The 14,501-nt window shown below is 35.1% G+C and overlaps 1 protein-coding gene across 1 annotated transcript in view; it reads right to left on the bottom strand.

The window, feature by feature from the left end:
* Nucleotides 1-10,751: 10,751 nt before the first annotated feature.
* The window catches only part of LOC149847173 (uncharacterized protein At4g06598-like), a 37,966-nt gene continuing 34,216 nt past the window's right edge, over nucleotides 10,752-14,501 (bottom strand). Inside the window, exons 3-5 of the mRNA XM_089998329.1 lie at nucleotides 11,913-11,988; nucleotides 11,702-11,828; nucleotides 10,752-11,169 (exon numbers count right to left, since the gene is read on the bottom strand). Coding sequence (XP_089854455.1) covers nucleotides 10,973-11,169; nucleotides 11,702-11,828; nucleotides 11,913-11,988 — 400 coding nt within the window. The 3' untranslated portion in view covers nucleotides 10,752-10,972. The remainder of the gene's footprint in view (nucleotides 11,170-11,701; nucleotides 11,829-11,912; nucleotides 11,989-14,501) is intronic.

Raw genomic sequence — 14,501 nt, 5'->3', positions numbered from 1 at the left:
AAGATTTTCTAATATTAGAAAAGAGTTTGGCATGTGTAATTGCAATTGATTATTTATGAAATTGCTTGCTCTTAAATGTATGAAGTTATAAATTGTGTGTTTTTTTAATAGAAAGTGAGTCTGAAATGAAATCTTGTTAGAATTTTAGAAGTATCTCGGATCATCATCTTAATTCTTCAAGTTTCATCTTGAATCCTCTATGATTGTAACTTAAGCGTGGTTGAATCAACCTATTTCAAATAAAAGTTGAATTCCTTTCAGATTCCTCATTGATTCTATTTGAAAAATTGATTTCGAATATTATATGACAATCCCTTATATTTAGATGTCGACACATCACTTGTTCATTAAAGAGTCATACATATACTCGAATGTTGATTCCTTATGTCTAAATGTTTACCTATTTATTGTTCATTAAAGAGTCATACATATACTCAGATGTTGACTCATCTTCTCGAGTGTCGACTTCCCTTATTTCACTCATATGCATTCCTTCTTTCTCGAGTGTCGACCACTGATTCCAAGTGTCGACCTCTTCGTGACCTATTTAAGAAAAAGGTGACCCAAACACTCATTCGTTATTTTTATTTTCTCTCTCCTTCAATCTAAAGCTTAGGGCAGTCAACCCAAGCATCTTGACTCTTCACATTCTCCCATTGAAGATTGATAAACTTTCATCTGTTTAAAGCTTTTGCCTTTTCAACTCCGTATCTTTGAAGAAGTCAGATATTTTTTATGAGATCACTCTTCATTGAGTGGGTTATGATTGAAATGAAACTCAGTGGATATCAAAAAGTGAAAGCAAGCAACAGCTAAGAGGGAGAACATTGCTGAAGTACTCGCCTCAGGAGCTTCATATGTATCATCTTCTAGATGAGCACTTATTGAGGGGGAGCAAAGCCAATTGTTAGTTGAGCAACAGGGTTAGACATAATGCTACAGAATCTAAAGGATCAAAGGATTCCTCCTCATCAGAGCATCATCATATCAATCACCTATCTCTGGATCTTCCATTACATGTCTCATCTATGACCAGTTTAGAAAATTTGATTTTGATCTCTTGATATTTTGTAGTTTCTGATCAAGTCACTCATTTTAGATAATGATTCCTAAGACAATGCAATTCAATAATTGTTTTTGTTTTGTATTAATATTTTGGATATCATTAACACAAACTTTATAATGAACAAAATACTCTTTTAAATTTCAAATGTCTTGATCATATTTGCTTATATTAATGAATGATATTCTTCTTGAATTATGCTAAAAAGGAAAATATATATCTTGTTTGAGAACAAGGATTTATATGTGTTGTTAATATTGAATGAATTACCTCTTTGAAAATAAAGAGAAAATGATATTTATATGAGAAGCTATGAATTCATCAACTTATAATGCATCATCTATAAATTTTGTTTTTAAAACAACCAATATTGATTGATATACAATTTTTCAATGATATGATACTTTGTTTTTTATAAATGAATATTCGCCTTTTTGATGCTATCAAAAAAGGGGATATAAATGATAAAAATGAATGGAATGTGAGTGAAAATACATTGAGAATGTGACTTATTTTGCAAAAAAAATTGAATTGAGAGATATTGTTAACATAGAGCAATGTGAGTAAAAAGTATAGATTTGAATCAAATGTAAACTTTGATTCAAACATGAACTCAACAAAGTTTAAATGCTTACATGTTTGATCAATGACTCTACTATGATGAATGAATATTTTTCTTTCCATCTTATGTGTAAATGTTTCATATAAACTATATGAAGGAATGCTATTGATGTCAGTATATTTTTTTCTTTCAAAAGATAAATTTTTTTTATATGCTTACATTATTTTAAATGATTTGATGAAATCCTTTTTTGATGATGCAAAAAAAAGGGAGAAAATGCATGTATATATGAAGTGTAATGCAAAAATGCATGCATAGTGTATGAAAAAATATGCAATACAATGAATGAGAAGAACATATGTACTTGTTGAGGTTTGAGAAAGTTTTGTTAAAAATATTGATGTTATAGGCATTGTTAATATACATGAATGAAATATTGTTAAGAATGTACTATATTTGAATTGAAGTGATACAATATAAGCATAAGTGTGAAAGTTCAAATTTAAAATGTCATATTTGAATCAAATTTAAACTCCAAAATGTTTGAACCATACAAATTTGATTATGCATACTCTATTTTTGCATTGATTTTGAGATAGTTTTGTTATCATAAAAACAGGGGAGATTGTTGAACTCTTAGACTGATTTCAATGATAACAAAACTCTCTAAAGGACTAATAGTTAAACCTCAAGTGTGCATGGATTTTAACTGATTTTACGTGCAGAAAACATTCACATTTCAGTGTCAAAAATCCCTCCAAGAAATGCCAAAAAGATCATACTTTGAAATGATCGTGTTTAAGCAAAAATATAAAAAGTTTACAGATTAAGTGTCAAACCCATGGATAGCACATGTCGACCCATGAAGAGCACATAAAAAAAGTTCAAAAGAATATCATGTTGAAAGGCAAAATATGTTGATCCGCGTGAATGACATGTCGACTCTCTACAAACCAAATGCATGTCTTCTTGAACTGAGCTTAAAGTGTCGACTCGTGAAGAAATCAAGAAGTATAAACTCTCAAGATTAAAGTGTCGACATCCTTTAATGCCTTGTCGACCTCCAACAACCAAATGCATGAATATCTACTGATCATAGAAGTATCGACATCCGTGAAGCAAGTATTGACTCCTCTAGCAATCAAAAAGTGAAATGTCAACCTCTGGATCTGAATGTCGACATATGCTGAAGAAAGAAGCTTTGAACAAAGTTGAAAATATGAATGAAGTGTCGACCCGAATGATGACATATTGACACTCGAAAAATATATGTCGACACATGAAGTTAAATGTCAACATGTAAGAGTAACAGACGCTTCTAATGGTCATAAATATGTTTAAAACTCTTGATTTGTGTGCCCAATGACTCTCTCAATGGATCAAGATCATTCTCAAGTATTTATTAAAGAGGAAGAACTACTCCTACACTGTTGAATCTGTGGAAACAAATCAAATCATCAAGCTCTTCAAGATCAAAGCTCTCAAAGCATTCAAACAAGTGATCTTCATCGATTTCTTTTCTTAGTGTTGAGATTATTTGGGGCTTTTCTATATTGGGTTTCACTCACCCTTGCACATAATTGTGTTCACATTTGTATGATGCAAAAGAGTGATTGTATTAAACCATTTGTATTTTTAACTCTTGGGTTGAGTTATGGAGAGCCGATAGGACTCACGGTTGGGTTTCACAAGTGTTGTGAAATCATTGTTATCGGTTCCTAGCACTGTGAAGCTAGGGGATTTGGTTTCTAGAACCGTGAAGCTAGGGGTTTAGTAGATTGGGCAAGAGTGCCAAGAGGACGTAGGTTGTATTTGGCTGAACTTCTATAAACCTTGTGTTGTGGTTTCCTTATTTATTTTGCTTCTGCATTGCTTTATTTAATTTACTTATATTCGTCTATGTGAAAAGTGAAATAATTTTAAAACCCAATTCACCCCCCCCCCCCCCCCCTCTTGTGTGTTTCGCCATATCAAGACTCTACATAGCTACTCGCAAGCTAAAAGCCTGACAATGAAGATTTTGGGCTTCTGGTGTGGTTGATCCTTGCTTAGTAAAGGAGAAAGGGCACACAACTTGAAGAGTGGACACTAGAACTCTCTTTCATCTCAAATTCATATCGGGTTTTTGAATCCAAATTTTTTTCAGATAAAACCCCCGTTTTGGTTTTCAAATTTTAGAGATCCACTAATGGTAATCACTGTTAGTTTGTTTTTGGGAATCCATCAGAATTAGCAACTTCAAGATCTTAGCGCTGCAAGGTCAGTTTATTTTTTTAGTATTTTTAGATATTGGATCACCCCAGATTTGAAATCCAATTTTATTTTACTTTTCTGTCTTGACCTTGCCCTTTTAGCAAGGCCATATATATCTATTCATAAGTCGTATCACCACATTCTAGGAGTCATTGGAAAATAGACAACCACGTATGTTTCTCATTTTTGGCACAAATTCATATTCTGCTTCTATGGCCTCTTAAAATGCATTGAAATAAAAAAATATTATTGTTTTCTATGCTTCGATCTCAAAAACCAATGTTTTTATAGCCATTAAAAAGCTGGGATATAGATCTAAAATTTCCCTATTTAGAGTCAAAACCGAAAACTCCTTTAGGGTCCTCATTTATAGGTTGCAAAACTGGGGCACAATTTTAATTTGCAAACAATAGTCACCGGTGATTCTTGGAAAGCTGACTTATCAAACTATTTTTGTCTTTTTATTGTTTTCCCTAATTTTCAATGCTGAGGACCTAAAAATAGCTTAAAACAGTCAGAATAGTTATCCCGACACCTATTTTTCTCCTATTTTATGTATGTTGTCGGGATTGTATCTCATCACCCGTTGATAGCTTTTTGACGAATAAAGTGTCATTGAAAAGTTCTCTGAGTCTTTTTTTTTGTTCTTTTGCAAGTTTTTTAGAAATCTGTCATCTTCTAAAACTAGTGTAAAAAGTCTAATACTGATCTTGGATTTTAGAAATACCTCAATAACTCCTTGGCTTTGGATCAGATTTGATTTTTGGGTATCAAATCCTGTGATTTCATTACCCCTGAGATTTTTCTTTATTCCAATATTGTTATTTGGCTGATAGTATGTTGTGTTTGAACTCAAAAAATCCTTAGGTAAGGGTTTATATATATATATGGGTGTTTATTTTCCCTTTTATAGGTAGAAACCTAAGTACAACTTTGTGTCTGCTTATTTGCTTTAGATTAAGAAATTTATCTAGAGACACTTGTTGATGTGTTTATCATTGCGCACTTACTAAAACTCGTGCCTTGGGTCAAATCAAATTAATGGGAAAATTTTGATTTTTATCTCATTAAGTTTTAGTATAATATGAGCTATTGATTTTTGTCACTAAAAAAAATCTATACATGAAGCATGCTGAAACTAATATATGTTTTATACCAAGTAACCTATAGAAAAAAATATCTGTAAGTTCAGATGATACAAACACCGGAAACTTGCCCTTTGAAGATGCTTAGGGTGGTTTAGAAGATAGACTATTTAGGACGATAATCAAGGCAGGTGATTTCACCTTCGTTCTAATTATCAATGATACGAATCTGGCAGAACCGTGTTATACTGTACTATGATAAAACGGCTCACTATTTCCACAATCTGTTTTTGCGTTGTGCGAATGAATGGGTCATCCAACTTCTCGGCCAAACCAATAGTGCACAAGCACAGTCTCTCTCTCTCTCTCTCTCTCTCTCTCTCTCTCTAAAATTCTAATTCAGGTTCTATTCTCATAACCCTACACATTTTTTCAAGGCCAGAAGTAAGTTATTGGCCATGTTTTTGTCAGGAGGATCTCAAATGTTTTAAATTTCCCATGCTTTATTGGGAAAATCTCAGTAAACTAAATAAATTAAATCATAATTTTTTTTACTAATTAAAAACCGCCTAACCTTTGACCTAATTATAAAGAAGAAAGTGGTAGCTGCCACCCACTTTATGTGCCTGATGGAAGTGGAAGTGAGTGTGCCATCCATCGTGTTCGCTAAAGGCTCCTTTAACAAGCACATACGCGATGAACGCTCAGCATGTGTCCACTGACGTTTGGACAGTTGGGTGGTAAACAGCCACCACCCGCTCAAAAACACTATCTTGAAAATACAGAGACAACACCTACTTAAATATAACACTTTCGCATAATGGTTTGCAAAATATGGTTACCTGACAAAAAAGGTGTGAACCTTACTACACAATCTAACAAATACATTTTTGGGAAAATATTGGCTATCCTATGGGTTCCAAGCCTACTAGTTGGAACTCATAGGAAGAGGTTTTGTCCAAATATGTCCCCATAATATCTGGCACGGCCAAAACTGTAAAAATCAGCCCTTAAATCGCAATTTTCTCCACATAAAAATAACATTTTTTTTAAGTTTTAAAATTCATTATATTGTAAATCCTTGATTTTTCGCTTAACCTCCGCTAATAAATTTAGTTCTTTACCTACCAACATTGTGACAAATGCTAGTCATGCTACAGTTTTAAAGCACATGTAGAAAGCTTTTGAATAATAATAAGGTGGTCAGCAATTAGAAGGTTACGTCACAAAACGTTCCAACCCCCAAGTCACAACTCGGTAATTCACAAAGTTTGTTCCTTCTCCAATTGACCCCAAGGGCTTCATTTACATCACATACTATAGATGCCTTAATGAAGAAAAAGAAAGACATTGAACCCCAACAAAGGCCATGTTCACAGTTCGGTTCATAATTTATATGAGACAGAGGGAGAGGGAGATTATGCATTCCTTTTCTCTATCATGCATAAGATGGTTTTGTTGCTTTTATCCATAAAATGATTTCATTTGACTATCATTCATAGGATAGGTATGCTTAATTTAGATCTGAATGCCAACAACAGGTGCCTTTGTTTTTTAACTAGTACCAAGTTCTGTCAAATAACCATCACACTATTAAGCGTCATGCCATACTACAACTAGATTTGAATGGCATCAGGTCAAATGCAACCTGGTCATGAAGTTCAGTGTGATTTCAGAATTCATGAATTTTATCGGGTTTCAGATGATCACTAGCATGGCTTTAGAGATAAATGTTAAAAGACCTAACTCATCAAGATAGTCACGTGTATGCCAGATATCTTCAACATCAACACAGAGTCCAAGAAGAAAGCCAAAAAAAATTACATCTTTTCAATTTCATGGTGATGTTTGATGACAATATGTAAAATCCTGCCACACACTGCTATCAATACTCAGATATGATCCTATGGGGGCTAAACACATTCCCAACACCCTCTCTCAAGGATGGAGGGCGATGCGCAAGAAAAATCCATGTAAATACATTAAGAAATCATGAAATCAGTGGACTAGTCATGTGGCTTGACATCAAGTTAATTAACTTACATAGACATCATAAGGATAGGTTCGACTCGAATTTCACTGGAAAACTAGAGATCTGAACTAAAATTTCAAGGTTATTTGCAAATATAATTGACAAATAACAGATAAAATGCACTGATGAAAACAGACGATTGGCAAATCTTTGAAATTTAAAAGAAATATGTAATTTAACTCATCTTAACATTCTCAACTAGGGTAGGAGTGCAGATGTCCAGTTGAAAAATTATGGATCTTTTAGAAACCATCTCTCTCTCTCTCTCTCTCTCTCTCTCTCTCTCTCTCTCTCTCTCTCAAAGTAAAATTTCAAGGTTATTTGCAAATATAATTGACAAATAAAAGATAAAATGCACTGATGAAAACAAACGATTGGCAAATCTTTGAAATTTAAAAGAAAAGTAATTTAACTCATCTTGACATTCTCAACTTGTTAAGCATCAATTTTGGGAAGATTTAGATGAAGTAGTACAAGGAATATCTTATGGAGAAAAGTTTTTCATCGGTGGTGACCTTAATGGGCATGTAGGCATTAGTAGGGATGGATTTGAGAGTATCCATGGAGGCTATGATATAGGAGAAAAAAACGAAAGTGGAGAAAGGATTTTAAATTTTGGTTTGTCCTATGATATGATCTTAGCAAGGATTAGCAAGAGAGAGTCTCACCTAGTAACATTTAAAAGTGGGGTTAATACGAGTCCGATAGATTTTTTCCTACTTAGAAAGAGAGATAGAGGTTGTTGCATCGATTGTAAGGTTATACCGAGAGAAAGTGTAGCTAGACAATATAGAGTCTTAATTTTAGATCTTAGAATTAGACAATGCCGCAAAAGGGATAGACATAGGATAGATCCTAGAATTAAGTAGTGGGCAATGAAATGAACTAAACAAGGAATGTTTGTAGAGCAGGTAGTTAAGGAAGTTGATTGGTGTCTCGAGGAGGATTCAGAATAAATGTGGAATAAGATAGCGGGTGTCATGAGAAAGGTGGCTAAGGAGGTATTGGGTGAGTCTAAAAGCGGTGCACCGCTAGGTAAGGATACATCGTGGTGGAACGAGGATGTCAAATTAGCTATTAAGGTTAAAAGAGTGTTATAGAAATCTAAGAGTCGTGATAATGAGAATTTGGAGAAGTATATGATAGCAAAGAAGGAAACTAAAAAAGTAGTTCAAAACGCGAGGAATAAAGTATATAAGGAGGTTTATGACAAGTTGGATACCAAAGAGGGCGAGAAGAATATTTATAGGCTTGCAAAGATGAGAGATAGGAAATCGAGGGATCTAGGTATGGTTAGATGTATCAAAGATGAAACGCAAAGGGTTTTAGTCAAAGATGAGGAGATTAAGGAGAGATAGAAAGATTATTTTGATAAGCTATTTAATAAAAGTCATGCTCAGGATCTTGGAGACTTCTCCATTCCTTTTCATGAGATGAATCGTGACTTCATGAAGAAAGAAATTGCAGAGGCTTTAAAGAAAATGAAATCAAGAAGGGCAGTTGGCCCAGATGATATACCTATCGAGACTTGGAAATGCTTGGGAAAGAAAGGTTTAGAATGGTTGACAAATCTTTTTAACAAGATTTGGCAGACAAATAAGATGCCTAATGAGTAGAGGAAGAGTACTTTGGTGCCTCTATATAAGAATAAGGATGATATACAAGATTGCACAAACTATCGTGGTATAAAACTCATGAGTCATACTATGAAACTTTGGGAGAGGGTGATTGAGTATAGGTTGAGGAAGGTTGTCATGATATCGGAGAATCAATTTGGTTTTATGCCTGGAAGATCAACTATGGAAGTTATACATTTTCTTAGACAACTTATTGAGAGATTTAGAGAGAGGAACAAAGATTTGCATATGGTTTTTATTGATTTGGAGAAGGCATACGATAGAGTACCTAGGGGTGTTCTCTGGTGAACAACGATGAAGAAAGGTGTTTCTCTCAAGAACATTAGTATAATTAAAGATATGTATGAAGGAGTAGTAACCAATGTCCGCACTTGTGGAGGGGTGACAACCAATTTTCCTATAATGGTTGGGTTACATCAAGAATCTGCATTAAGCCCTTTCCTATTTGCTATAGTGATAGATGAGCTTACGAGATCAATTCAAGAAAATGTGTCGTGGTGTATGTTGTTTGCTGATGATATTGTTTTGATTGATGAGTCTAGAGGTGGGGTTAATGCTAAGTTAGAATTATGGAGACAGACATTGGAAGCAATAGGTTTTAAGTTGAGTAAGAGTAAGACAGAATATATGGAATGTCGATTTAGTATGCAACGAAGTAGTGATGGGAGTGTAGTGAAGCTTGGTGAGCAAGAAATACTGGTGGATGATTGTTTCAAATATTTGGGATCTATCATTCAAAAGTATAGAGAAATTGATGGAGATGTAAATAATAGGATAAAGGTTGGGTGGATGAAATGGAAAAGTGCAACTAGAGTGTTATGCGATCATAAAATGTCATTGCGGTTGAAGGAAAAGTTTTATAAGACGACTATTAGGCCCGCTTTACTATATGGTATAGAATGTTGGGCTGCCAAGAGACATCATATTCAAAAAATGAGTGTAGCTGAGATGTGTATGCTGAGATGGATGTGTGAAAATACAATAAAAGATAGGATTCGGAACGAGAAGATACGTAAGAAGGTAGGCATTGCACCCATTGAAAATAAGATAAGAGAGAATCGTTTACGATGGTATTCAGCAAAGGCCTAATGATGCTCCAGTTAGAAGGATGGAGAAATGGAAAAATATATTAGTTAAAAGAGATTGGGGTAGGCCTAGGAAGACATGGATGGAGATGATAGGAAAGGATATGAATGCTTTGAACCTCACCGAGGACATGACATTGGATAGAAATGATTGGAGGAGAAGGATTCATGTGGAAAACCCAGAATGATTTTCTTTTTTGGTTCATATCGCCGACCCCAATTGTTTTGGGATGAAGGCGTAGTTGTTGTTGTTGTTGTTGACATTCTCAACTTGAGTAGGAGTGCAGATGTCCAGTTGAAAATTTATGGATCTTTTAGAAACCAATTCTCTCTCTCTTTCTCTCTCTCTCTATATATAGAGAGAGTAGAGCATATGTGCTTGAACATTAGGTGCTTGTGATACGTGCTTGATGGGTTTTTCAATTTTTTTTGTTTTATTTTTAAATTCTGACAGTACAAATGTGATCTATGTACTTGATTTTATGATCAGCTCTTGAAGTATTCAATTCTGACACATGGGTGGGTTTTTATAGGGTTCGAAAAATCAACGGTCCAAAATTTTTGTAAATTTTCGAGGCTCCAAATATCATTTTTTTCATCGAAAACACATGATCCAGGTGTGGATTCCTCATAAATCGACCATGTCTAACACATTTTATGGGGCCAGAACTGTGAAAAAAACACCAGAAGAGCAGAAAAACCCATCAAGCACGTATCACAAGCACCTAATGTTCAAGCACCTATGCTCTACTATATATATATATATATATACCAATTCACCTAAAAAATGAAGCATGATCGGTTTCCAGTTTCCCCATACAGGCCATGAAGCAAGAATACCGAAGGCAAACCAACCTATCATGAAAACCAGATAATCAACTTGGTCTCATTATTGAAACCATGATTTGGAACCATCCACTGCATTTTAACAAAAGGTGATTCTTGATGACGGTCTGCCTTTGTATGTCTGCATGAGCGAGAGAGAGCTATGGACATCATGCCTAGATGCGAATAAACAGATTTACCAGAACATAGGCAAGCTGGAAAATCATCTTTAGGAAAGAAAAGGAGTACCCTAGTTTACTGTTGGAACCGTTTTTCCTTTTTTTTTAAAACACTAATCAGCCTATGTGGTAGGGTTTAACCTTAACACCACATGTGAGAAATTACAAAAGCAGAGCATATCAGCTTGTAAAGCTGACTGCAAACCTAGATGCTGGAACGTGTATGCAGATCTCAAGATTCAGCAGCCTGATCAACTTCTGTAACTATCAGTTAAGGAAATCGGATGCCCACCAAGACTCAGCTTGTTCATGTCCAACATCTGCCAACTAAGCTCTGAGGAGGCATCTTGTGACCTGTTCATATTTGAGGAAAGCCTTCTGTTTTTTGAATGACTTGTGTGTACCATTTGAAGCCTTTCAATTTCAATCTTCAACGACTGGGATTGGCCTATTGCAAACACGAAGGTAGATGATGCATTAAAAGGGGAAAAAAAGAGAATGAAAACTTAAAGGTCATAAATGACAGCTTTTTTATAAATCTGATAGAAGCATTCCAAAATTCAGAAGGGGATAAAGATTTTGAAAACATATGAGAAATTTCAAAGAATTTTTTTAAGTAAACTAGAAGTGTTAGGCATTTCGTCTATAATGAACATGCACTTTTCCTAGTCAGTCAATCATAAGCTATCATTGAAATGAGAATTGTAATAAATTTCCATAAAAAGATGCCCTTAAGAACCACTGAAAGAATTGCTTAAACTCAATAGTTAATCATAGTTTCTTGGTAAGAGTACTCTCATCAAGCGAGAAAAAGTTGTCATTTTTATCAGTTGAGGACCAGGTGAAGCCAGGAAAGTGATGGAAGATAAGAAAACCCAGCATCCACCATATGAGTTGTAAATATTCTTAAGTACAAAGCAATTTCATAAACCTCTCTTAAGCACATTGAAGATGGGATTCCTAAAGTTTATAAGGCTCACCATCCTTGATCATTTTCTCTTTTACAAGGCACGATATCCTGCGCTTCAGCTCATTGTTCTCAAGTGTCAATATAACACGCTGCTGAAAAAGGAGGGCTACCTTGTCTGCCAAATTTGACTCCAACACCTGAAGCACCACAGCAAACAAACAAGATTCAGACATACTTGCTAAATTTTTACAAATGCTCACTAAATTAAGCAAAACAGTTACCTGAAGCATGTCTACTTTCCTCTCAAGTTCTGCAATGTACTGAAGTTTACGAATTCTGGATCTCTGACCAGAGTGCCTACAAGTGCAAGAACAAAACCCATCAGGAAAAATGACAATTGATGATACAAGTTCTGCTCAAGCACAATGAGTTCCCATTAAGCAGAAATAGATGCATCTTAATAAGAATGTCCATTGCAGAGAAGGATATAAAATCCTAGAATGCTGTCTTGGATGAAGGAATCTGCTATTAACCAAATAAAGAGAAGATGCCCAGCAGAACATGTATGAGCCACAAATTTAGTTGTTATGATCTCCTGATATGCACCAGTTGAATAAATTGACAGAGATCACATTTTGGCCTCATGAAAAAGCTGGGAGTAACATTATCTGCCAGATGACTCCAAATTTGGAACACAATGCAAAGACCACTCAGAAAATGCTACTTTAACTCACATGCTTTAACTCTTAAAGTTTCTCAAGACCCTAAAGCACACTTGATTTTTCAAGAAAAAGAGAACTTTGAAGCCTGCTAATGGTAGGAACATTTGCCTAACATTTCATACTATGTAATTTCCCAACATCATTGATCATAATAGCAACAGAAAACAGAACCTTGGTTACGCAGCCCTCAAAGAAACATGATCTAGTAGAGAAGATACAGTAGCAATAGAAAATACAAATTACAAATTTTGTCAATAACATGCAACATTTAATAATACTCTTGTTTTCACTATGTGCATCAAGAAAATGATTGCACTAACACCTCAGATCAACATGATGCAGCAGAAAGGATATGGAGCAATGGAAACAATAAATCAGAAAGTTCAAGAGTCTCATGTCTATGGACACAAATTGGCACCAATGCACAGATGGATCTTTTTTCCTTTTACCTGTAAAACAAATATTGACAGCGTCCTATATATAAGATTTGCAAGACAATTTTTGTTACATTATTCATGAATATTAAAGAGATTATTTCACGATTACAGAAATCCCAAAGCATTTCATCGTGTTAAGCTACTTTGTGACTTTGTGTTTACAAGGATAAATCTAACATTTCCAGATATACAAAGTTCTCAACTCTGTCACAAGGACATGCCCATGAGGGCTCCACTCATCTGGTAAGGGCGACTCGTGGATGTCACCAAGCTGCAGGGGTGACACAAATTCAAAAGCCACAGGTGCACATCCTTTGCCACAAGGCCAAAGCTGGGTGTGCTTCCTGGTGGGCAAGGGTGATCTAGGGTTTAAAACCAATAAGCTCAGGAGTGAGTGAGGTGGCAACCTAGAATCATTGGACTACAAGCACAGATAAATTTGAACTTAGTAGAGTTTAGTGCCGATACTCACATTAGTTGTACCTTACTTTTCTCCACTCTGTCGACATACCTAATGTTATTCACAAGTCTAGTGGGCTTCCACTTATAAACATGGCAAGTGGTAACAGCAACATAGTGGGACATATGCACCTTAATTGAATGTCAAGTGGTATTTGGAACTTTGTTTCATTTAGGCCTTCAGTGACATATTTATAGGTTTTTTTATTATGATAGACTGTTTAGGCTTGATTCTAGTCATCAGAATGATTGTTAGACTGATGGCAAGTGAACTAGGTAAACAGTCAGTAAGCAATAGGCAGGAAGCAGATCTGGCAAGTTAGCATGGGTAGCAAGTTGTCAAGCAAGCAATCAAAGCACAGGCTTTGGCACCAGCAAGTGCAATTTAGCACCTCTTGTGAGCAACCATTTCATTATTTTCTTAGATGTTATTGAATAGTGGGACCCACAAGCAGGGACGATGTTGTTAGGAATATGGGTCGTGGATCCGGGTCCAGATTTAGAGATCCAAAAGCTGTATGTAATATGTTATATTGTACTAAAGGCAGTTTTGTCCTTTTCCCATGTGTTTAATATATATACTTGAGACACCAGACCTAACTGACTATGTTGGACTTCTCTTAACCTTCAAGTCTCTTTTCTCTCTCTCTCATCTCCCATCTTGTTGCTGAAGTTGAATCTGCATAGCACATATTTTTAGGCTGTTTTTGACATGGTATCAGAACTTCATAGAGGTAAGTTTCATTAGATCTTGGCTGCAATCTTCCTTTTTTGTTTTCTCAAAGGAATATCTCTTCTTTGTATACTTCTTTCTTTCTTCTTATTTTTATATTAAAATTTGTTTCCTTCTCTTAAGTCTTGTTTTCTTTTCTTTTATATTAAATCTGATTTTCCTCTCGTTTCTGTTCAGATCTGCATATTGTCTTCTTTTCTTGTTTCGAAAGAATTTCATTTGTGTTTTCCAACTTCGTCGTGACACTAATTCTTGTGACTATTTTTCTTCGTCCTTTGTTTTTGTGAAAGGACTTCACACTAAGCAGACGCTCGCTAAGAGAAAAAGATGTGGGAACCTTTATGTTTTTAATGAAGCTCCAGAGTCTCCCTTCAACTTTTCATCCTCGCCATCTTTGTTGTTGTCATGTCACTCGTTGTTCACATCATTCGGTCAATAAGCTGATAAAGGAGTTGATGTTTGACATCATGGGTTAGGTCATTGCAATTCTAGTTTTCTTAATGTCCTATGTAATAAATG

The sequence above is a fragment of the Nuphar pumila genome, chromosome 2, assembly GCF_984573655.1.
Source record: "Nuphar pumila chromosome 2, dmNupPumi1.hap1.1, whole genome shotgun sequence".
Taxonomy (NCBI): domain Eukaryota; kingdom Viridiplantae; phylum Streptophyta; class Magnoliopsida; order Nymphaeales; family Nymphaeaceae; genus Nuphar; species Nuphar pumila.
Note: the sequence above shows the minus strand (reverse complement) of the source record. Positions and strands in the feature narration are given on the sequence as shown.